Source organism: Lepisosteus oculatus, chromosome 8 (assembly GCF_040954835.1).
Source record: "Lepisosteus oculatus isolate fLepOcu1 chromosome 8, fLepOcu1.hap2, whole genome shotgun sequence".
Classification (NCBI taxonomy): Eukaryota; Metazoa; Chordata; class Actinopteri; order Semionotiformes; family Lepisosteidae; genus Lepisosteus; species Lepisosteus oculatus.
The window spans coordinates 20,281,192-20,306,729 of record NC_090703.1 but is presented as its reverse complement, the minus strand read 5'-3'; the positions used below and the strand labels follow the sequence as shown (position 1 = coordinate 20,306,729).

The window sequence follows — 25,538 nt, the reverse complement described above, 5'->3', positions numbered from 1 at the left end:
AAACTAAGTGAGAAAAGACAGCAAGTGCACTGCAATTTACTAGTTTGACCTTCATTAAAAAGATTTTATTGATACTTTGTTGCAGGGCTGTAAATGCTGAGTGTTCTTTACAAGATCTGAATCAAGTAAATTGCACCCAAGTGAGAATAACTCACAAAATACTGTTTAATAGAAACTTTAATCTGGAAACAAATCATACATACAAAATTGGTTTTTTTTTACAAGCAGATCCCATTTCACACATACCAGTGAACAACACATGTTCTTTTTTGGAGAGTATATATCTTTAAAAAATACCCCACGTATTTATCATTAACTGCATCAGGACAAAGTCTGAGGCACTAAAATAAATTTGTGAAGTGCTCCACTATACTGTATAAACCACTGTTACCGGACCACTGACCAGTGACTGTATGATTATTATCCTAGGTCTCATGCCTTTAGTCTTCTTTAAGAAAGTAAGCCATATTTTACTTTTAACAAAACAGACAAAATTCTCACTTTAACTCCTAGAGCTAAAATTTCTTAGCATCACATATACAGCATCAAGAACATCCACAATCAGTGTCTGGGTAACAAACAATGGGGAGGTTGTACTGTAGCTGGTGTGAAGCAGAAAGCCCATCAGAATACAACCTTCTCTTCTCCCAGTGTACAGGTCTGTCTTCGTCATCAGATCGTAAGAGAATAAATCACAAAAATCACACCCTTTGTTAATGGTACAAAGGTCAAGTAAATTGAGTTTTGAAAGATCACGTATTTTGTTTGTCGATACATCCATTTTCTAACTGCTCTATCCATTACAGGACTGAGGGGGAGCCGGAGTCCCTCAAGCAACAGGCACAAGACAGGATACACCCTGGATCATCACAGTTCATCACAGGGCACACACAGTCATGTACACACTCACATCCGAGTCAGTTTTCCCAAGAAGCCAATTAAGCTACCAGTATGTCTTTGGATTGTGGGCAGAAACCAAAGCATCTTGAGGAAACGCATGTGAATATGGGGGGAACGTGCAAACTCCACACAGACAGCAACCCAGGGCCCAGCACTGCGAGGCAGCAATGGTAACCACTGCACCACCCCATTTTGCAGGCCTATTTTGTCCAGAGCAATAGCACGGAACAACAAAAGTGGCAAATAACTGGGATTTTGGTTTTATCATTGTGAACATATAAACATTTATTGCAATGTCTGATCACAGGCTGTGTACTGGACCACAGCCTTTAAAGAAAGATAAAATGTAATGAAAGTACAGAATAAGTGCTGACTGAGACTTCAAACTGTTTCATTTGGGATTCTTCTTTCCATTAAGAATTCTATATTTGGAAATGATTAGGGAAAAATAATTCCTTTTTAAAACAAAAAATAGTCACAATAGAAACAAAAGTTGACTAAGCATACATTTTAACTAATCTGTACAATCTACAAGAAAGCACTTCCCGTTATCAATGATCTGCACTAGATCCACTGCCCAGTCAACACATGTAGGACAATGCAGGCAGGTAGCTTCTTGAAGATCATAAGTGGAAAGTAGCTATACAGTACATTATACTGCAAGCTAGCAAAATAATCATAAGAAATACTACTTTTCAAACACATGCAAACAAAACATTAGGTAACATTGTAAAATTAAATTTAAAGCAGCCCGATCTCAGAGTCGAACTAAGCGTACATTAGTACGTGAACTGTTCCAATTTCAACCTTCATTTCAAGCGCATAGCGTAGTCTTTGAAGATTGGAGAATGAGCCCGACACTGTTCTCTGTAGAGCTAGGACAGTTTCATCATGTGCCAGGTGACTCAGAGCAGCTCTCTCCCTTAACCCATGATCATCGTCTATACTCCAGCTCAAGCCCACAGCTGAGCTGTAAAAGATTATTTCATCTGTGGTGTAAGACAGGCATGACACATCCCCATACTACAGCTTCTGAGTTAGGTATTACTTTGTAAACATGGTGATCACATTGTTTAGGCATTATCATCAATTTATGGCCATTGTGTTATTCATACATTGAAAATTGACTAGACTGCTAACTTGCATGTTAAAAAATTAACAAAAAATGGTTGTAAAAAATGTTTTCCTAAGGTAAAAGCTCTTTCAAGATATGTAAAATAAAACTTCATTCCTTTACCACACTAATGTGCTCTACAAATCACTGCTTGGATCATGGCAAATGGTGACATTGTACAGAAACTAATCCATAGTCCTTTACTGTCGATGCACGCTATGAAAAAAATCTGAAAGGACAGAAAAGAAGCCCTGGTGTGTTGAGAAGCTGGAAGACGAAACGTTTTCTTTAAGGTACGTGTAACAAATTGGGAGCCTTCATGAGTTAATAATAGCAAATGATAAAAATCATGACAGTTTTCAGGTGATTCAAGTGTGACGTTCTGAAAGCCTTCCCGTTTAAAGACATGGGAGACTCTGATCTCTCAAAAACGCTAATAAAAAATCAGACATCAGGATCTAACTTATATTAAATAAAAGCACACAAAGACTGCAAAACAGTCTGTAATGTACTGCTCAGTAAACCTCAATCCTTTTAATATTCATTGGATGCCTTCTTTAAGAATTTCCGAAATCAGAAACGAGAGAGATTTTCAACGCACCCTTAAAATCAGACATTGCAAAAAGAATCTTGCAGTCTGCGAACAAACAGAATGCACAAGGGCAACACAGCGGACGAAGAAAAGGCACGAAATATCCAGGAAGCCCATGAACCCCGTGGAATGGGTAACAGTGGCTTAGACAATTCTTAAAAAAACTAAAATAAAAAGTCAAACCCTACTACTAATTCCCCATCCACTTCACTCCACAACTTCGGATTGTTGCTGGAGTTCCAGGCGTGGTATCCAGAGGCCTGCTGTTATTCTGCTCCGAGGCCCAAGTGCAAAGCCCGACTATTTCACTGCGTCGAACCCATGATAGTTACACCCAATGAGGTAAACAGCTCCCCTCCTACTCCAGACACTAAACACTGCACACAATCTCCCCCGTGTGCAGACGGGCTCTCTACAGCCTCAGGGGGAAAATAATTGGGTGCCAAAAAGACCAAAAGTGTCTCATTCTGGGAAGTCATCCTTGAAAAAGGAAACGGGATTGCACTTCATGGAATTCGGCATCATAGTCTTCCCATCTCTACTCCATCTTCGACCTCTCCAGCGTGGCTGTCAAAATCTCCTGGCAAAAGAGAGGGCTTGTTAAGGACCATATATTCTCCGAATGGCATAGAAATACAATGTGGTAAAATTAACTGTTGTATGCTGTAATTATAATATCACCTCTGTAGGCCAAGGATTATTAATCGTTGTTTTTTTTGGAGATTTAAATAACCTGAAAGTCTCCAAACTGCAGTAAATCAGAAGATGAACTGTATTGCAAAGCTTGTGAACAGAAAAACCTTGAACTGTACACTGTAGCACAGGACTCAATTTGCGATATGCAAGGCACAAAAAGACTTGGTGACTACATAGTTAGAGTGTGAGTGTTGTGCAGTTCTTATGAAGTATTGAAAATAAAGATTTCTGTTGATAACTAATGCTGTTCTGTTGTTTCAGAGCCAATGAATGATGGAGTTTTCAAATTATTTCACAGATGCACAATAAATAAAGACTTTTATACAGTACATAGTAAAGAATCAAATTGAAGATGACCCTAAGGTCCATACAAACTTCAAATGCAACTAGTTCAGTTACAATATGTTATGTAAAGTAAGATAGTGATCGATTGCTTAATTAAGGTCACAAAAATTGGGGGAAAAATGGGGACTGTTGAAACTATTTACAGTATAAACATCTTGACCCATGAATTTCATGCAAGACAAGTCTGAAAATAACTGCTCAATAGTGCTCTGTTTTGCTGGTCACCCTGCATAAAGCAGTTAATGAAGAAACACATGTCATTTTGCTGCTGTATTGCAATTTGTCTGATCACAGATCATGATTTGATTACAGAGCTGAATTATCCAGCCTACAACTCAGATTTACTCCCCTTATTATTATGGGACCTGAAGCCTGTATTGTGTGGTACACAGTTTAAAGACAATTTACTGAAGTTTTCTACTGGCAAATGGTAAAGGGAGCAATCAGAGGGGTTTAATTATTGGAGAACACCCCATTTCAAGGGCAAATTGGCACTGCATTGAGGTGAAATGTGATTGCGCTCAGAAGTCCAAAAATGATCCTGATTTTACTGTATATACTTTTGTTCAAAACTGTTTGAATGCCCCTGCAACATTTGTTTTCTGATATTTCTATCAGAGCACCACCATAAAATTATTTTTCTCAAGAAAGTTGTCATATTTATTCTAACACGAAAACATTCTATTTCTTTCTTTTTCATGTAGAGTGCTCTTAAATAAAATGTTTGGCAACATGTTTCAACTTCAAACTTAAATATTTATGAGACCAATAGAAAAATAGAAAAACAAGAAAAACTTCAGAACTAGGAACTGTATAGGAGAATAGGGACACTTCCAAAAATATTGTTTAAAGTATTCAGAAAATATATTAGTTACTCTCTCAAGATGAACTATTTATCTATAAAACTATAAATCTAGTCAGGTTAAAGCAACACATTTAGAAATGTCAATATTCTTCAGATATGTTGGCAATAAGTACATTCCTTAAGAGTTCAAAGATTAATAAGCAGATATACACTGCATAATAGGCGCCACATGAAAAATCTGATCTACATGCAGACACAGAGCTCATAGTCAGAAAATGCACAAAACACGATCAAATATGCAAAAGTCAAGCTAGACACACAAACAGTCAAACTGCAATGCACACATCAGTGGCTTTGTGTTATGGGCAGGTCTTGAACAGCTAATTCTGTGGCTTAATGAGTAAAATATGACTGGGATCATGAGACTAAGATGAAAAAGTGATGACCATACCTCCTCGTCATCAAGTATGGCTGGGAGTGCCCTAGAGAGACAGAGAGGAAGAAAATTCAATTCACACAGCACTGAAGACCAAATCTACACCTCACCTGCTAAAGACAACAGGATGATACTCTTTCATTCTTTAAATCTTGTCGATTCAAGAAGTTCCTTCTATACTGTTGCTGCTTTTATTCAGGGCTAAATTAACAAACAACTCAGTAGTGGGTTTTTTATTATTCAAAGACATTCAACACTATACAAAGTAGCAAGTAGGACTAATGAGTCAGGGGTTCAGCTTTCCCTGTCTACACAGAGAAGTCAACGGCACAGTCACTTGTCAAAGCCAGTGTACCACTGTGACCTCAACAGTGCAATATAATGAATATTTCCTGACACGTCTGCTGCATAGCACATTTCTGGACATTCCACTCAAAGGTCTTTCAAGGGTAATAGGGACTCCCCTCCACCACCACCAATGTGTAACCCCCATCTGGATGATGCAACGGCAGCCAGATATCAATGAGGAGAACAGAGTGATTAAGCACATCCACAGATGGGGATTATTAGGAAGCCATGATTGGTAAAAATTTGGCCAGGAGACCGGGGTGACACCCCTACTCTTTTTGAGAAACACCCAACTTCACTATACTGGTGCATTAGGACCCACAAAGATTGCAGGGTGAGGGCTCCCTACCGGTCCCACTAACCGCTCTTCCAGCAGCCACCTTAGCTTTCCCAGGAGGTCTCCCAGCCAGGTACTTGCCAGGCTCACACCCGCTGAGCTTCGGTGAGTTGTCAATTGTGAGTTGCAGGGTGATATAGCTGCTGGCTAGAAGGAGAATTAGACCCCACTGGAAGAGATGTATGTCTCCAGCTTGATGTCCCTGCAAAATCACAGGTGTCTGGCAGGTTCCAGGATTGAGTGTCACACAGCAAGCCTAAGAAACCCAGTAAGGCCCACCAAGATGGTCTCAGCTACTTTGCAGAAACGTGAGAAACCCTGCCATGGTCAGTTAATGTAATAGTTCAGGCAGGATCCAGTGATGTCTGGAATAAAGGGATCACCCAGTGCTTTGATGACCCTGTGTGGTGCCATAGTGTATTGTGTTTTATTCTGAGTTGTCCCACACATCCAGACTGTACAATCAGGTACAGTACCTGCTTTTGTGAAAGATTAACCAGTGATGAACTAGTGTCTTTATTAAGGAAACAGGAAAAGTGTTGGCCTTAGAAGGTAATGAAAACTTTAAGCTTAGTAAAGTGTGGAAAGGAGTGCACATTGTTGAGTCTCACTTTGCCTAAATCTACCTCTTTCTTAAGATACAAGAAGATACGTAATAAATTACCGATTGCAATACTGGACATGGGAGTGAAAGGTGGAGATGAGACTGACATTGATCACATGGAAACAGAACTGTTGTATTAACGTAGAGACCGTCAACAAGCCAGATGTTGCTGACAAGAAAAGTCTACTTTCACCCGGTCCAGATTTTCATTTTGGCACAGTAGAGAGTAGTGACTCAATGGGAAGTCCCGACAAAGATAGAAAAACAAACGTATGTATAAAGTACAGAAAAATGATCAGGAATGGGGCAGGAAACACTGCTTGCAAAATCCAGTGAAATTATCAGATTCTTATTCTATTGTGTGCCCTATCCACTGTGAGCCCTGGGACAGAGTAAGACGCACATGGTAGTCCAAGCCTCCTCCTTATTCCCCTCGTAAGAAGGGATGTCCACAGTGTGCAGATGTGAATCACAACACTAATGTGCACATCTGTAAATCATTCATAACCTCATGATGTGCACAAGCAGGATTTGTCTTCTAAACTGATTTGGAGCAAAGCTACTGTATTTTGGGGCTAAACTAAAGACTAAGATCTTTAAAGTTATAGTATACATTACCACTGTCTTCTACTATTGTTTGCTGAATGTTGACTAATAGTTGATCCTGCCTGGAATATATATATATATTTTTAAAAAGCTTCCTTGATCTCTGCATTTCAGCTGTACTCACACATCTGCAACTGTCGTGGGAATATTCTCTTCCACCCACTTTAGGTCTTCATCCTGAGGGAATCAAAAACATATCATTTCACAGAAACAACAGAGATTAGCAAGAAATACTGGATTTATAGAATGACATAATATTTTTCCTCACTCCACAAAGTCTTCAGATACTTTTTCATTTGGTGGTTGATGAAATGTTTAACATTTATAAGTGTTCTGAATATGAATTAAATATATAAGAGATCAAAGAATGATGCAAGTTTAATGGAGTACCAATGCTCAGGAACCTGCAGTAATGTGGCAACTCTACTGTACAGACAGAATCGCTCTCTCTTGGTGTGCTCACACTCTGCAGAGGGCACCACAGACAGAACCATAAGAACTTAAGAATAATTAAAGGTGAGAGGCATCCACTCAGCCTATCTAGCTCCTTCGACTGTTAGAAGATGATTTTATATGCTATTAATCAGCTACTGTAGTTAAGCTAATTGCAATACTCCCAGAACACACTGCAGAGTGCAGTGCAGACAGACCTGACTGCCGGACTATGCTCACCTCTTTGTTTGAAGTTTTTGGGGTGCCATTGCTTTCAGTTTTTGTTGTTCTCATCTTCATTCCCTCTATGAAAAAGACAAACAATGGGATGGACACAGTCTACTCACCCTCTTCTATATTTTGAATACTGGTAAATGTATACTTTTCTCCCTGATGGTTCATTCTTTTACTCATTTCCTACTCGATATCAATCTGAATCTCCTTTATGGATTTTATATTTTTGGATTTGCTTTTAGTTTAAAATTCGTTAATCAAAAACAAACTTCTCAAAACACTCCTATGTCTGAATTTGAGGTAACAAGCTACAGGGAATTGCCAGACATGTATCCTGTGGAATTTATTTTATTAACCATTTCTATTACCTTGGGACTTAATATTTCTGCTCCATTTCCTACCTTACTCTGTTCATCATTTATTCTGCTTATCATCAATTGATCACCTATTAGGAAATGTCCAGTCTGAAATAAGTATAATCAAGCAGATTAGAGGCTATTTAAAGTTCTGTATTCTTATGTTGTTGGAATTGGTATTCTTGACGTAGTTCTTTCAACTAATGACAGTGCAGAAACAGGCTTCCCAAGTCTAAACCTGCAAGCATATCAATGAAGTCATCAAACTGGCTCTAAGGAGATAGAGCTCAATTGGAACAAAAACCAGTAGAGAAAGTGGCAGCCCAGTACCAGGGATGGAATCCAATGGTCACTGTTTTCAGTGTAGTGCTTTGAGGTTGAATCTGTTCAAACTGTTTGCTTTCCTTACTACTACCATAAAGCTTTACAAGCAATGACACAGTTGCTCATGGCAACTCAAATTCAGGGAGAACCTCGTGAAGACGAACACAGGACTAACTTTGTACGAGGTCTCATAATGACACCAGTGACAAGACACTTCTCCACTTGGCAAAGAGAAACAAGAGCAGTGTGAATAGACTGATCATGTGCCCTTCACATTCATCCACTCTACATAGTACTAGCTTATCAAGTTGCCTACAATTGCTCTGGGATTTGCTCAAAAAACAGTCAAGGAATGTTGGCTGTTATACACGTCTGTTACCCCATGATCATTCAGCCTTACCAAATGCTTCGTTCAGCATGGGTTCTTTGGCTTCATCCTCCTCATCCTCATCAATCAGTGGGGAGTAGGAAAACCTGTATGGAACAAGAGGGGGCTGAGCTGCTTCACAGGCTTTTCAAAGGCAACAAGTATGTTTATTCTTTATTCCTGGAAAGTGTACTGCATGGGTGTCCAGTCCTGATCCTGGTGGGACGGCGTTTCCGAGTTCTTAATGAACTGGCTAAACCTGCTGGACCAATTAAATAGCTTTTCCCGGGTCAGCAGGTGCAGCTGTTGAAGAGATCTCAACCAGCTGCCAAACCACTGGCCTTTCAGCAATGCAACTTGTTACCTCTGCCTTACTGCATTATTCAAAAGCTTGGGGAACTCCAGTCCTTACTCATCTGTTGCACTGAAGTTTTGTCTGTAAGAGATTTTTCTTTTCTTTCAATTTATCAATATTTATCATACATTAACGTTTAATTAAGGCTTTCTTGATTATGATATATTCCTAAATTTCTAGTTCCAGTGCTAGTGCTTGGGCCCTTTATCATTCTTTATTCAGATACAATCCAGTGTGACTTGCCCTTAATCTGAAAGATAAATTATAATTTATAAAATTGGTACAGAGTGAGACAAAGACGCCACTTTGCTGGGGTGAAAATCTACTTTTAATACATGTGTGTGTACTGTTACATAATGTACTGATCAGCAGAGCACTAGAAAACCTGAGTTGAAATCTCACTAGTGAGCAAATCAGTATAAGATGTCCGTTCACACAGTCAAAAATAGCAAACAGCTGATCAGTATTACATTTTGACAGTGCACTAGCATTAAGGACCAATTCTTATCTGAGGTAAAGCTTAATGCTGTCTTTACAGATTAATACTGTATCTTTCAACTCAAGATCAACATCCAGCTGTGTCTCAAGAATACTGCCCAAAAATGTATTTGAAACCCTCTGTTATTGTGTAATAGTTTCAGAATATTTTGAGCTGGAAATTCAGCGTCAAGCTTCACTCCGGTGATTTTGTGAACACTGTGAACCTTTATTATGCTTTCTCTGCACATTAGTCTAATTTACAGTGTTTTCATTATGCTTTCTTGTGGGTGCAGTGCTTCCACTCTGCTCTAATCATTGATATGATTAGCCACAAGTATGCATATGTAGGGGAAATCTGAAATTGTTCTTACAAAGCATTTTCAACGTGTAGTTAAACAGCAAAATTGGGATAGAAAACGGCGAGAGCAAGGTAAGAAACGAGTGCATATTTAGCAGAGTAAACTTCAGAAGAGCCTGTCAGGCCCCCAGAGAGCTCAGTTACCTCTGGCTGTTGACAGAAGGTCTGAGCAGAACCATGATGACCAAAAGGATGGTAGAGAACAGCAGCCGCCAGAAGGCATCATCCACCCACAAATCCCTCCAGCCCTGCAAACACAGTTCAGATAGCAAGGGTGGGGTTTTCTCACAGTTTTCTACAGAACCGACTTCAAATAACCAGCCCTCTAAAAAGAGTGTAACTGACTGACTGTCAACACAGAGCTATGCAGCACAAATATGCATGACTCTCTCCATCAGGCCATCCATGTTGCATGTGTGTTTGTACGTACACTGGCTCCAGACAGTTGTGTCAACTCAGTGTTCGTATTAAAACTAACACTGCTCAGTTTAATATGAGAGAGCTCTGGACCAGCCCACTGTGATCGATCAACAACTGCACATTTTACTACTATTTTACTAATAACTAAGACAGTTATTACAAAATAAATTATTTTTTTATGAGAGCTTTTTTAGATTAAAAAGTAATGTGTGTGCTTGGCCAAGGAGCCAATGGTGTCAAGCTATTATCTATGACACTAACATTTAAAACCCTTAAGCCAAGAACCTAATGAAAGGGCACTTTAATATCCTTGCCCATGGTTTATTTATAACATTTATGGTATTACAATAAAACATATACTGTACAGACTGCAAAGAAACAAGTAATAGGTTTATTCCATGCTGAAAAGAGAAGAAAGAAAACTCAACGTTTCGGCTGTGGAGCCTCTTCTTTTTTTTTTCTTCTTGAGCTATTACAACATATTACAGGCTCAATGGAGCTGAAAACAAACTCACCGTCTGACAGTCCGCCATCTTAAATACTTTTGTTGTCCAAATGATGAAAATCATAGAAGCTGAGAACATAAATACAAAAATAGAAAAAGATTATTTTTTAGGTAGAGATATAATTGATGATGTTCTGGGACTAGCAATAGTGTATGAGCACTTTCCAAAGACACAAAGAGGCAAGTTTGCTCTGTTACTTTGGGGATTGAAAATCTTATTTCTAGGCAAAGTAGACTCCACATGCTTATCCAACAGAACACAGATAGTACTGAATCAAGGTTCGCATCATGATTATGGCACTTCAAAATTTACAGGAGGAATCAAAACCCACTTGGCTAACTAACATCAGTTAATTCTCCGATGCCACAAGAGACTAATCAAGAAATCAGCTACAGGCAATTTAAGATCTTGGTTTCCTTGTAGATAAAAGTCTTGATTATCCCATTACTCTTCTTGAATCATTAGATTGTGGAATCTCTCCTACTGCTACTGAATCAGGCAGCCCCACTCTGAGCACAGATCAATTCCTCACTGCAATCCAAAAGAAGTCCTGCAGCACTGATAAGCTGGCTGCCCTGCTTCATGTATGAGAATATGGGCTTAAACCAAGTTAACAGACCTCAGCATTAGTAATCACTGCCTTAGTAATTCTATCAAAAACCATACAGCTCACAAGGCCACATGGCTAAACCGCAGGCTCTGTAGAGCTTCATGATGAAGCGGGCCATGTTGATGCTAGCCGCACGAGCGCATGAGGAGATGACAGTCGGAAGCCCACATCCAGACAGTCCACCCCCACCCCCTGGCTGTAGGGTCAGCAGTGGCCTCTCACCCAGGACTGAGAATATGAGGGTGTTGGTGAAGTGCCGGTACAGGGCGAGCTTCACCACGTTCTTGCGCAACTTCAGGAGACGGATGGTCTGGGAGAGGCTAATGAAGACGTGAGCTGCAGTTCAGGAACAATGATGGACGACATTGGTTAAAACCATAATCAGCAGATCAATGGTTTCTGGACCTGAACTAGGCCATGGTAGATCTACACTATTATGGCACACCTTAACTCAAGGGTAAATTTACATTTGCATAAATTTACCTTGCTTTCACTGTACATTCCTATGCAGTATATTTTTGCAGCAGCTTATACCAGGGTGGCCTGGGGGCATATTGGTTGGCATTGCTGTCTCGCAGCACTGGGGCCCTGGGTTCGATTACCAGGGTGCTATCTGCATGGAGTTTGTATGTTCGCTCCGTGTTTGCCTGGGTTACCTCCAGATGCTCCGGTTTCCTCCCACAGTCCAAAGACATACCGGTAGCTTAACTGACTACTGGGAAAATTGTTCCTAAGTGTGAGTGTGTGTGTTTGTGTGTCTGCCCTGTGATGGACAGACATACCCCACCTTGTACCCATGGCTTGCCATGATTAGGCTCTGGCTCCCCCAAAACCCTGAATTGGAAGAAGCAGTTGGATGGATGGGTATATGCTTATACTAGCTGTTAGCAATCCTAATAACATTAGCTATGGTAAATCACATTACTGTCATGTGAGAAATGGGACAGTTATAACACTGGTTATACCTCCAAATATACCTATCTAAAGATAGGCTTCAGAAAAAAAATCTAAATGTCCAAAATATCCTATCTGCTTAGGGATGTCACTGTTTATTTAATTTATTTTTATTCAATCTGAATAATCAGCTGCAATATAATTGTCTTTTTAATGCTAAAAACCTAAAGTAAACTTTTAATCCCTAGTTTGCTAGTTATTCCACCTCATGTACTTTTTGTTCCAAAGTGGCTCTTAATGAGGAAATCGAGGTAATTACCTTTGTTGTACCTCTTTAACCTTATTAACTGAGAGGCCTAACCCTCGGGGTCTAGAAATGGGCACTCCTTTACTCTCCTTGACTTTATGTAAGTGAATGGATGAGTAACTCTGACCACCGGCTTCTAACTACTGTACATGGACTGTATTTGTAAGACCCTGGGTATAAGGAAAGGATATCCACCACATCACACAGGAGTCAATCAAGGAAAGGCTGAGGTTGGCCACCAGTGCCACAGTCCCATAGAAACCCTGGAGAAGAAGAGAGATTAGATGACCTTCGGTGCCCACTGGCATTCACTTTGTTATACTGCTATAATTCTAAAATTGAATGGACACATTACGTCGCACACAGGACTTGGCAGCGATTGCCTGTTTCACCCTCAAACCAGATCAGCTCTTCACTCAAAAACAGAGGCCGACAGTTCAGTCAGGATTGACCATTCACATGGTGTTCATACTTATTTCTGGAACTCCGTAGCATTCTACAAATAAGTATTCACACCCTGTGGCATAATTAATTCACTACCATTTGCTAGGATAAAAATGTGTTTAATCAACTCTGGGGATAGACCATCATAAACTTATAAAGTTTAAAAGCATTATATACTTTCTAAATCAGTGAAAAATATTGCTGGAAATGGACAGGGTCATTACCGATGTCTGTAATTGTGTACAGTAGGATTGAGCCCAACATTTCAGGAGATTTTATAGCTTCCCCTCATTTTATCAATTACAAAAAAAGCTGGAACAGTTTTGTTTTGAGTACTTAAGCAGACTTTTACTGCTCACTCAGTCAAATAGCTTAGAGATCATTAAATAATCCTGGATCTCTCAAGGACCACAGCTGCCCTTTTCTTATTGGACTTCACCAATGAACCTTCTAAACTGATCAGAATGAAAGTCTTAAAGTGATGATTTCAGAGTGTCCTAGAACACCTGCAGGATTATGGCACTACCGTGACCAGGGTTGAGCACTGCTGAGTCATGAACGTAAAGTGACGGACTTCAGTTTCCGAGATCGCGGTTCCACTCTGTGCCCACAATGCCACCATAAGATGGACTGGCACTCACCCCAGTAACCCTGAGGACGCCTTCCACAGAGGAGAAGAGCAAATACAGCAGCCCCACAGCTGCCAGTCTGTGAACTGTGGTGCCTAGCCTGGGCCTGAGGGAAGAACACAACAGCAGGTACACATGGGAACAAGGCAAGCACAGGACCAACAACCTGGTTCCTTCTAAAGCTCGTAGCGCACACATCCCAGAGGAGCTTTAAACACCACTAACAAATCAATCAGTTCAAGGCATTTAAGAGTCTGTGTTCTCCTGTCCTTTTCCCGATTCTGAAGCTCACTTATGGGCAATTGACAAATTTACAAATACTACAATTCCTGTAGACCATACTTCACAGCAGCACAAAGAAAGCAAGGGACTAGGAATAAAATGGTTTGTGCCAGTCTGGAGTTCCCGCAGACTCTCGGGGACCACAGCACCGACCGGCCGCACACTGGTTATAAAAGGAACTCACTTCACAATGCCATAGCCAAGGCTGACGATGAGGACGAGGATGCGTGCCAGGGATCGCTTCAGGGCCGAGAGGAGCTCTGCGAAGATCACTGCGCCCTGGACTGAAGAGAGACAGCGGCACAGGACACTGGTATCCCAGACAGAGAACAGAGCTCTGTATGTTCCTTCTCCTCTCCATGCCAGTGGGCGGTTCCCAGTACTAATCACTTGGCTTTCTAAACTATTTTGCTACAAGTATTTTCCAAAAAGATCTCTTACAAATGTCAATTAGGAAATTTGCAGGGGTACCAATTTAACATTTAACAAAGCATTCCAGAACTGACCTGTTTTTTTTCCCAGGAGACAAAACGATGCATGTAATGTTTCCAAACATAAAAGCAGTTCATAAAAAAAAATAATTGGCCAGGTATAAAGTCTCATCTTTTGTTTTTGAACAGACGCTTTCCAAAGAAGCAGCTATGGTTTGGTTATTCTTTTGAGCCACGATCGCCCTGCCTGTTGGGCCACATGACCTGCGGCAGATCTCTGAAATCAGACACCGTCTTGCAGGTGTCTGAAGAAGAAATCAATATAGCAAAAACTGTGTGGCGGGGATGATGTAGAGGTTCAAAGTACAATTGACAGGACTAATGTGACACACCTTCTTATCGCAATATGAGAACTACTGCTTATTTCTAAAAAATTAAAACTCAAGGTCCCAAATGAAGGTCAATACATCTTCAAACAAATGTGGAAAAGTCAACTAGTTCTTTTTACATATTTTAGAGAGGTGTTACCATAAGACATTATCACATCTTTTAGCTAAATTTTTCCTAAAATACCTGATTTACCAGAAATTATTTGCATTAAATTAAACTGGGTCATAAATGTTCCAGTTTCACAACCATTGAGGAACAGAAATCCAGCATTTTGCTGCACATATTAAAGAGAGGGCTCATGCATTGCACTTGCTCACAATGTTTTCCCGTGTACCAGTTCTGAACATTAGGGCACTGCATGGAGGACCAGCCTTACTGTATTCGCCCTTATAGCGGATGTTCTGGTACTCGGAATAGAACACAGCCTTCTCCAGCATTCCCAGCAGGATGACGGCCCCAATCCAGAACTGGATGCGTAGCAGGTCTTTCCAGTAGCAGATGCACCAAAGGAGCCACAGCGCCCCAAAGAGCACGTAAACGATGCACATCACCATGAAGAACTGTTGACAGGGCACAACCAAGAGGGCATTTCAGTTAAGCATTTACGACGCCGGTTCTCAACGCAAGGCAGAATTTACACTGGTGGCTGCCTGGACAAACAGAAATAGTGAACCACAACTAGGAAGCATAAAAACAAATCACTGATTTTCATCAAGGAAGTAAACCAGTGGTTTGGTCAAGAGAAAAGCGCATTTAGCCTGTCTCTCTCTCATACAGTACATACACCCCTGGTTTTCCCATATCTGTGGGGACTTCCTACTTACGCACATTTTAATTTTCCTTTACTTTTTCAAAAGTCTACTCAAATGAAACGCCCCACAGTATCAGGAGCTGCCATTTTTGTGGGGACGTTTTGGCAACAGTTGCCCCCACACTGACATTAATACACCCCGCTGCCCTCCTCGCACGGTGATCCGAAACACTGGCAGACTCACGATCATGAGGGGCCAATCAGCTGGGGAGGAGTACTCGCGGGGCCCCTTCATCTCCACAGTCACTGGGGGGGAGAGGGGAAAAAACACATCAGCACAGCTGCACGCCACAGCAAAACCAACAAAGGAAGGAAAAAGAAAAAGAGCGTCAGAAAGCTTGTGGTTCTGCCATTTCCATGTTCCGTTTGGGAGGTTTCGTTTGAAAGACTCAAAACACCAAGAGCCAGAGTCCCTGCAGTTCACAGGAATTCACCACTTTCATCTTAGAGTTAGTTAAAATACATATTTCATTTAACTTTCCTTTTACAATGCTTTCAAATCTTTTTCTGCGTTTCTGATGTGTATATGCCTTATCAAGATGTCACTGTGAGGGATCTTACTTCCGTGACAACATCATGATTTCATATAGGAGATTCCATGATATTACAATCCCGGGATGCATGTTCTTACTGGTCAACTCCCCAGTGGAATCATCATAGGCCTGCTGGGTGCTCTTGTTGTCATCATGCCTAATGGTCACAATCTTCACAATGAACATGTAGGGTCTGTCCTGCCAGGCCTTAGCGACTGCATTGAGAGTCTGTAGCAAGAAAATAGCTTAACATCAGTGAACAAGATGTAAGATATAACTGGAAACTTGTTAACAACCATTGTGGCAATGCGCATTGCCTTTATAACCACAGCGGCACTGGCTGAACGAGGACGAGCCACAGCTGTGAGGGCTCTTTAAAGACACACTGAACGCCTCCCCGGAGGGACGAGCAGGGATCCCCAGAAGGGGAGGAACTTCCACCGGCAGTCCTAGAGGGGACTGTACCTGAGCGCAAGGCTGCTGTTTTTCTGCATTTTTATTTTCTTTTTGCCTGTCCCGTCATGCATCTCTACCGGGGCAGGCTGACTGGTTTTCCCATGCTGAGTATTATATTTGGCCTTGTGCTGCCTGCCTGCTATCCCAGACTGGACCCTGTTAAACAGGGTAAGTCCAGCCCGGGTGCCGCCTTTTTCTTCTTTCCTTTTTGTTGTGCGTTTCCCCCTTTTCGGGCGTTTTCTTTTCGGTTTTTCGCTAACCGCTCCGCCCTCTCAGAAGGGGCGTTGGCTCATATCGGGGGTTGCCGCGGCTCCTGCCACTTTCTGTGCCCTTATGATGGGCTGGCAACCCCTCCTGGAGGGAAAAGTGGGTGTGTGCTCTTAGTCACACCTTGTGCCCTGTGCCACAGACACGGGCTCTAACTAAGCTGTGACATTCACCAGGTTAATACTGGAGGTAACAGATTATGAAGACATGCTGGTATGTTTCAAGACTTGACATAGCACAATCACTAAGGAAAAACAAGGACACCAGGTAGGCCCAAAGGGTTGTTCTCAGAATAAAATCATATTGTTCTATACTTCATATTTGCACAGTTTAACTTTTTAAGGTGTTATAATATTAAGGAGCTGTGGAAGGGGAATAACTTTTTAGGTTGAATGTCTTTATTTTACTTCACCATTCAGTCCACTTGTTCCTGTTACACTGGGGAGGAAAATACAACAGCTATCTGAAACAGCAGGAGGGTTATACTCACAGGTTTCTCGCTCCATCTTTGGGGGAAGGTCTTGTTTTGAGGTTTACTTCCCTTTAATAAAACATAAATTTCAGTTGTTTTTTTTAAACGACTCCAGCCCATCTGAGAAGCCCTACACCAAACCAAACAACACCAATGGAAATGAAAGGGCAGTGTAGTTAAGAGAGAAATCAGGAGACGTTTCTTCAAACAAAGGGTTGTGGGTGTGTGGAACGAGCTACACAGCCATGACACTGTAATGGAATATTTAGGATCTTTCAAGAATAGGCTGGACAAGAGCCTTCCATCAATGACCTCCCTCCTACCAAAGGCAAGTTGAACATTTGTAACTTCAATTATGTTCTAATATGGTTGTCTCTACACAAACTAACAACTACACACAAATAACAGCAAGGAATTAGAGCTCATCTGCAGCCTCCTATCTACTAACATGTTTTTTGAGGGGTTTCTACTTTCTTCATTTTCATTCTTGTTTCTCACATGACAGCAACACCCACCACTCAGTCACTTCCTGATCACCATGTCTGAGAAGAGAGGTGTCCTTTATTTATTTCATTCTGCCAGACCCTTGGTTTTCCCCAGCCAACCCAACCATCCAACGTCATCACTCTGACAGCACATTTTCACTGCCTTACATTCAGCAATGCTGGTGAGTTAGCAGGCAGTATGGCCGCGCTGTATTGGCAGATGATAAGGCTGTGTCGGTTATGCAAGCTAAACCTGTTAATCATGTCAAGAGGTAATTTGTAATGACTGACAGCACAAAGCTATGTTTTCATTTTCAGTTTTTCTTTCTGCCTGGACCATTTTGTAGCCACCAAATGATTGTTGCTCTGCCGATTGTTGGCGTTGCTTCACGAGATAAGCATTCGGTATAATACTAATGATTATTTCAGTTTTCTCCTTTTCAATATCTGATCTCCTTCCTTAAAGAAAAACACAAAGAGCTTACCCTACTCTCCCTCTCTGCTCTCTTTAAATTTCCTTTTTTAAAAAAAGTTTGTGGGCTTATTTCAATATTATTTCTGAAAGTTATTTCCTTCCTCCTAAGATGGAAAAACTCTATATGTAGAAGAAGTCTACATATAGAAAGCTTTATTCTCTCATGTAATGTGATGTGGTTTGCAGGTAAAAATTAGGTAGCCTACTTACCTCGCTGGTCAGGGCCTGATATGGGATAAATTCCTTATAGTAAATCTGAAAACATAACAAGAAAAATTGGCATACAGCACAGTGATGGACATGGTATAACCTGTGAACCAGAACTGTTAGCAAAAACGAGTATTTGTATCTGTTCCCTTCATGAACAAACACAGGATTTAGTCTCTGGTAATTGGCAAACTTGTGTCTTCTTATACTCCACATACTTCATAAGATCATTCAAAAACAGATTATATAATGAATTGTGATATAAAAACCCTTTAAAACACCTGGCATTACAACTGTATGCCAAACCGTAAAACTGTCAAATTGTCTTTATATAATGTGTTGACAATTTTATATATTTCTAGATGTGTACTTTTTCCAAAAACATCCATTAAAAGCTCATTCAGCAGACTGAGGATTTCAGCTGGGTGAAATGGCAAATGGCAAATACTGGCACAGCATGCTGACAAGTCCAGTAGTGTATTTGATAGATAATTTGTAGATAATTTCCCCTCACACTTCCTGTTTGTTGAGCTTTAACAGGAGGCAGGCCCTTGTGGGGTTGGGGGGAGGAGTTAGTTCACACACCAAAAGGTCTGACCAGAAGCAACAGCCACACACCACCCAGAACAAGGACACGTATATCAAGGGTTTGCCCAAAACAAATCCTGCCAAAGTGAACTTGAGTGTTATACCTGTGGTTTGATGAGCTGACTGCAGTTATCAAAGAACATGGAGCCTTGGCTGTAGTAGCCAGTCCAGTTCTCCTTCAGCATGTGGTCAGACAGAAACATGCTGGCTGCGCCCTTATCCTGTGAAGTGGCAGAGGAGAACACACAGTTACCCACATTACTGAGTGCTTCTTCTGCAGTTCGGCTAACACGGACTGCCTGAGCTGAGCAACTTAACTACTTTTTCCTTCATGCAGTAGCGGCGGTGTCAGAAATATTGCTGGAACTAACTAAGATACAGTATGGTATAAGGTCTGCGGCAAGTACTGACCGTAACATCCCCGTATCACACAAGACAAAGAACAAAGACAGCTGCAACCACAGAAAGTCTCGTCTCTTATTTCTCAGCTTCAGCACATTCATCCAGTACATCCTTATTCATTTATTTCAGAGATCTTAGCGGATCTGAAGACTGCCCTGTTGCTGCATGTGTGTGTGGAAATGCAATATTACAAAATAGAAATTAAATATTTAAGATTTTTCAATATTACAAATGTTACTTTATTGCATGAATGCCAAATAGATCTCGTGTGACAGAAAATATGATCTTTCATGTCATAGAACAATGCTGAGATGATCAAATCATTAATACTTTCAATGATCAATCTATCTGATGTTCAATCCACAACACTACAATTTCCTTTTTTCTCTTTTGAGCCAGACAGTATTTGTGTTCTTTGAATTCCAACACATCTTATTATGTTTGCAGCAGTGATTTATTTTAGTCAGGCATTAAAAATAAATCTACCAAGAAAATGGTTATTTTCTTGCACTTCAAGATGCCTTCAAAAAGGGAGAAGAATGCTGTATGTGTAAACATGCCCACTCAGACCTGTTTGGCCCAGATTCAGCCTGAATGGTATGTAAGTCCTGCAGAGAATGAGGAATGCCAGCAAAAGGCAGTGGAAAATTAGCACAATGGGTCTCAGTTCTTCATAAACCATTGCTTCACTTTGTGATTAACAGTTTTTATTTCCTGTATCACAAACCTGCATTTTAAGTAAACTGGTAGACCATGACTTTTAACAAAAAACACTGGCTAAACAAATCTAGGGATCGGCTAAATAAGGATGTGATTTCAATAAACAAGGTGTAATGTAACATATTGTAGCCTTTTCAAATAAAAAATGCAGGTTAGCACAGTCCCCTCATTAAGAGTGAACTTAAGCAAGACTGGATTTCAGCAAAGTATCACGCTTGCCTAAGTTCCTCTCTGTACTGAGTGCCGAGATATCGTGGAATAGTATCTATCCACTAGCAGCCTTAAGAAGACGCCATTTTATAGCACTAGCAAACACCTAGTAGAAATTGAAAACTGAGAATCGGAAAGAACTCATGTAATATGGTCAGAATATGAAAAAATAAATTACAAAGTCAAATTCCGCTTTTTAAAACCTATAGCATGTCAACATAAATTCAAAGAAACAGGTAAGACTTCAGTCACATAGCAGTTTCACCACTGTGGGATAAATGAACACCAGGTGTTGGACGGTTCAAGCATACAGGCTTAGTTTGAGTGAATTTGCACAACCAGACACAGACAGTGTCTGTGATGTATAGTAAAAATAATACTATACATCTTTGGCCCTTTTCCTCTTCTCTGTTATAGTTCAAAAGACAACATATCACGCTTTAAAAATCCAGCTTGTTACCAATAATCCTGCCTGAAACCAAAGAGCTAGCCAAAAGCAAAAGTAAATCCTCCTCTATAAAAACTCCGAAACTCTAAACACACCATCCTGGCAGAAAAGTAACAAGAAACAAGACACTCCAGTCACTGCTTCGACAACTGAAAACTGTAGCTTGATCAGGGTGGTAGGGGCTGGCACATTGTGCCAACTGTCTCCCCATCTTAGCCCTGCTGCATCGGGTTCAGTCTTCCATCAGCGAGCAAAATGTCTCGCATCTCACGTCCCTGCAACTCACAACTGGCAACCCACTGAAGCTAAGCTGGTGTGAGCCTGGTCAGTACCTGGATGAGAGACCTCCTGGGAAAAACTAAGGTTGCTGTTGGAAGAGCTGTTAGTGAGGCCAGCAGGGGGCGCTCACCCTCCGGTCCATGTGAGTCCTAATGCCCCAATATAGTGACGGGGACACTATACTGTAAACAGGTGCCGTCCTTCAGATGAGACGTAAAACTGAGGTCCTGACTCTCTGTGGTCGTTAAAAATCCCAGGGAGTTTCTCGAAAAGGGTAGGGGTGTAACCCCGGCATCCTGGCCAAATTTCCCATTGGCCCTTACCAATCATGGCCTCCTAATAATCCCCATCTATGAATTGGCTTCATTACTCTGCTCTCCTCCCCACTGATAACTGATGTGTGGTGAGAGTTCTGGTGCACTATGGCTGCAGTCGCATCATCCAGGTGGATGCTGCACATTGGTGGTGGTGGGGAGGAGTCCCCATTACCTGTAAAGCGCTTTAAGTGGAGTGTCCAGAAAAGCGCTATACAAGTGTAAGCAATTATTATAATTATTAATTATCTGTCTCAGCCCACAGGGAACTTGTGTCTCCTGCACTCAAGGGCCTGAGCCATTTTTCTAGCTTGGACACAGCAGCCCTGGGACTGAGGAGCCCCAGGCCCAGAGTCCTATACTGTGCGCGGTAAAATTAAACCAGCATAAAATTCACATAAAGCTATTTTGTCTCAATACATATTCTAACCTGAAACTGGGGGAGGAAGGGATGGAACACAAAACATTGTTGTTCTAACTCGGCTAAAAATCTATGCAAATTAAAACCCAGAAACAAAAGCGAAATTCTGTACCCATGCCTCATATTTATCTTTCGATCTGAAATACAAGGTTCATTAGTACTCAGCAAAAATGAAAAATCTCACTTTACTGTCTCAATACGTACAGTAAGCCTTTTACTGTAAATCATCCTCAATCATTTACTTATCTGAAATACAACTAAACTCCTGATCAGTTAAGATTAGATTTTTAGTTAAGAATTGTCTTCTTAGATGAAGAGAATCAGATTTTTGTTTCAAAAAGCACTGCTGTGATTTTAACGGATCAACCTCATTGACTAAGACAATGGGATGCAGCTCAAAACCCAATTTCCTTAGTTCAAGTTACTGTACCCCTGGTGGTGTTTTACACTTATAGAACTATAAATTCCCACTTCCTGGATCGTGCTAAAAGACTATGGCCCACTAGAATGGACCCACTAAAGTGCAACAACTTAGTTGTTTCAGTTCAGGTCAATAAGCGTGCCATCAGTTCTGAAAATTGTATGTACCTACTACACATTATTTGTGTAACATTACAATCAATTTTCATAACTGTGAATTGCACACAGTATATAGACTCAGCCCAGATAGCCCTGTGGTAGGTAGGCCAAATGGCTTGTTCTCTAACTTTTCCGGTGATCTCATATTTTGATTTCCTTCCTCAGCAATACCAGTAATTGCAGCCTGTACAGTCTGACATAAACACAAACTGCTATGAAACTGAAGTCCCAAATGATTCCCTGTGAATGAGTTAAACAGCATGTGATACGAACAGCAGTGTTGAAGACTTCGTTATAGCACACAGAGGACCGCAGGTACCAGCTGACATTGAAGCTCATCGTGTTGTCACAGGAATTCGTGTGGTGAACTGAGAGATGGAGAAGCACAGTATGAGACGAGAAGAGCACAAAACATTAGCCTGCGCATCTGCACAGCAGATGTAGTAAAAGCACTTTATGCAGTTAAAGCTTTCAGGCTTAAGACAAAAATGCTGCTATGCCGTGTTAAAAAAGACCTAGTTCAAACCTTTCCTGCTCTGTATTCAATACTTACCTGGCCTCTCTAACAGGGTTATTTAAATTGTTTCCCTACATATCCTCAATTTCCCTTTGGGATTAATAGAGTCTTATCTTATCTTATTTAAAGTCTTATCCCATTACATTTGATGCAAATTTTACATCATTTTTACTCCAGCACCAGCATTGCACTTTTACCTTACACCTGCTTTCACTGTTTTTTTGTCATTTTTGTTTTTTTACTTATTTTTCCAATTGTATTGAATGACTTATTTTTGTTTTTACTTCATGTGTTATTGTATATTTTAAGTCACCCTAGAGAAGGGCATTTGCTAGGCTAATAATAATAATAATAATAATAATAATAATAATAATAATAATAATTAACAACACTGCCACAATTGGAGGGTGAAACATTTCTCTTTGTTTCTGGGAATCTCCTGCACAGTTTTCCAGGGATTTCTGTGGTAGAGGATAATACAGATACATGTATCATTGATCCAATAACAAAATCCATTTGCAGAAAGCTGCTTCTTCCTGGTGTTTCTGTAGCACAGGGTATGAGGCAGAACTGCACCCTGGAAGGGACACCAGTCCATCACAGGGCAATTTAGACAAATTAGAAAACAATTAAGTTTGCCAATCACCCAGGAAGGTGGGAAGAAAGAGCACCCCCACAACAGGGGGAAAATGGAAACTCCACACAGAACATACCCCATTCCAGAATGAAACCCAGGACCCAAGAGAAGTGAACCGGAGACACTTCATGCCATTTCTAACGCATTTAAATAAGGTATAATATGTTCATCATGAGGACTAACAGAACTAATACCATCTTCTTCATCCTCCATCTTCTTTAAGTAAAGAGTAGAAGAAATGCTTTACATTACTTTAAACTGTCCTAAACAGCATTTTATCAGAGGGCCAGGCCGCAGAACATGTGATATGAGTAAATGGGTATGCCTTATGAGATAAGGCAAGAAATTATATTACATACAAACGCAAACTAAAATGTGAAGATTAAGGGAAACCAGTCTATAAGTAGGAAACTCATACAGGCCAATGCTGTGACAGAAATTACTGAAGTCTACAAACTTACACTGCATGTAGATGGTGGAATTGGCAAACAAGGTTTTGCGGAAGACAGCCACATCCTTAGATACCTGAGAACAGTAGAAAATCAGACAAAATGACTAAGGGAGGACACAGTTAGTGAGCAGTGGTTGGTGTATTTTTCTAATATCTAATTTGTATTATTACATATATAATATAAAAAGTGCAATCTTCTAATACCAGAATCTTCCAAATAGTCATGACAAATCACTCAGTTAAGCAGCTCTTCTGCATTATGTCCCTCTTACAATCACACATTAACTTACAGTCATCATACTTTAGCTATCTAATGACTGGTTTCAAAGAAATTAAATGGGAGCCTAGCTCATAATTTTAATAGTGCATTTTTCTTCAGAAATTGAATAACCTCTTCAATATATCACTTACCATACAGGCGTAAAACACCGAACGTGGAGTGTTTATGCAGTGCAAAAATATTGGATGGTGTAGGCAAATTGTGATTACAAGAGCGCCTTTCAACGGTCACTGGTAAACTACATGTATAATAATTTGTGCATTAGGATTTATTTTACATACATCTAAAATCGACAGTATAGGAGAAAAATACCTCACAAAAATAAAACAGAATTTTAAAATACCAGCGGTGCTCACACTAAGCAGGGAAGAGTAGCAGGTAAGCGCCAAAGTCAATGTGTGCAACAGTGCAATAGAACTGAGGACTACTTGTGCTGTCTAGCGCATACGGTTTTGGAGTATACATGTATTTAAAGTTGAGGCAAACAAGGCTTATTAGATAAACGCGTTCCTAGTTGCACATCACAGTAAAACACAGAGATGACTCACCTCATGTTAAACCACCAATACGAAGCTGCGAGTCAGAAACTAGTGAAAATCCAAATTACAAGTGATAACGACTGAACCCAAACGTGAAACACACATACACTTCTACGAATACATAGTATCATGAAACATCTACATATATATTTTTTTAATTAAAGTACAGCTTTGCGTTTTAAACATCACTTGTTTAGAGGCGCCCGAGTCAGGTGTTTTAGTATTTTAACAACAGCTGTTTGATTATAACGAGTGAGCTGCGCGGACACCAAACACAAAAACAAAAGTGAGGGCTCACCGAACTGACCGGAATACTCCATCGGGAAACCTCGGCCCCGTTACTGGACCATAGACCCAAAAGGAAGAAGAAGAAACAAGGGAGAAACGCTGACAGCTCCGGCATCTTCGTTATCCTGCATACAGTTCCGGGAACAGTTTCAGAAAACCCTGCAATGCGGACTCCGGCCGGTAGAGGGAGCTGAATTTTAACTACTACACGAAAGCCGAGATATGCCAATTGCGAAAAAGGGGAGAGGGGTAGCGACACATTTAACCTCTTAATTACCACACAAAAGAGAATAAACATCTTGCATAAATATGTTATATATCGCTGCTTAACTCTTGTATGTGATATTAATAAAATTGCAATATATTTGGTACAATAAATAAGCATTTGTGTTCAAATTGTTTACAAAAAATATGTTTACGTTAAATCCTTGATATTTCTAAGGAATAAACATAATACTGTTATTAACACTGCTGTGAGATGTGAGTATATACTTCATTATTCATGCTAGACTTAGTTTCTAAAATAGTCGCATTACAAACTTTCACAAAACGACAAT

At 40.5% G+C, this 25,538-nt stretch overlaps 1 protein-coding gene across 4 annotated transcripts; it reads right to left on the bottom strand.

The window, feature by feature from the left end:
• Window positions 1-159: 159 nt before the first annotated feature.
• Window positions 160-25,154, bottom strand: LOC102684604 (transmembrane protein 87A). Of its 4 annotated transcripts, none has more exons than XM_015350985.2 (20): window positions 25,001-25,154; window positions 23,885-23,948; window positions 22,543-22,637; window positions 19,001-19,117; window positions 18,312-18,356; window positions 17,160-17,210; window positions 16,045-16,174; window positions 15,598-15,659; window positions 14,979-15,162; window positions 13,966-14,065; window positions 13,512-13,605; window positions 12,618-12,689; window positions 11,448-11,556; window positions 10,625-10,683; window positions 9,834-9,937; window positions 8,530-8,603; window positions 7,456-7,520; window positions 6,908-6,960; window positions 4,904-4,934; window positions 160-3,186 (listed from the first exon to the last, which is right to left on the bottom strand). In XM_015350985.2, exons 1-20 carry the CDS (start codon window positions 25,094-25,096, stop codon window positions 3,145-3,147), a joined length of 1,647 nt encoding a protein of 548 aa, XP_015206471.1. In that variant the 5' UTR covers window positions 25,097-25,154; the 3' UTR covers window positions 160-3,144. The 4 variants fall into 4 exon arrangements, with proteins under 4 accessions (XP_015206471.1, XP_006632651.1, XP_015206472.1 ...); XM_006632588.3 differs by having other exon boundaries at window positions 24,992-25,153; XM_015350986.2 differs by lacking the exon at window positions 22,543-22,637 and having other exon boundaries at window positions 24,992-25,154.
• Between the last annotated feature and the right edge of the window lie 384 nt (window positions 25,155-25,538).

What these genes read in the sequence shown, in the direction of transcription:
- LOC102684604 (XM_006632588.3), bottom strand. Translation starts at nt 25,096, where the DNA reads ATGCCGGAGCTGTCAGCGTTTCTCCCTTGTTTCTTCTTCTTCCTTTTG. An exon ending in ACGAAGTCTTCAACACTGCT is followed by an intron (nt 19,118 to 22,542) that starts GTTCGTATCACA and finishes GCCACTTCACAG; the next exon opens with GATAAGGGCGCAGCCAGCAT. An exon ending in CCTCATATTCTCAGTCCTGG is followed by an intron (nt 10,684 to 11,447) that starts GTGAGAGGCCAC and finishes TTATGTTCTCAG; the next exon opens with CTTCTATGATTTTCATCATT.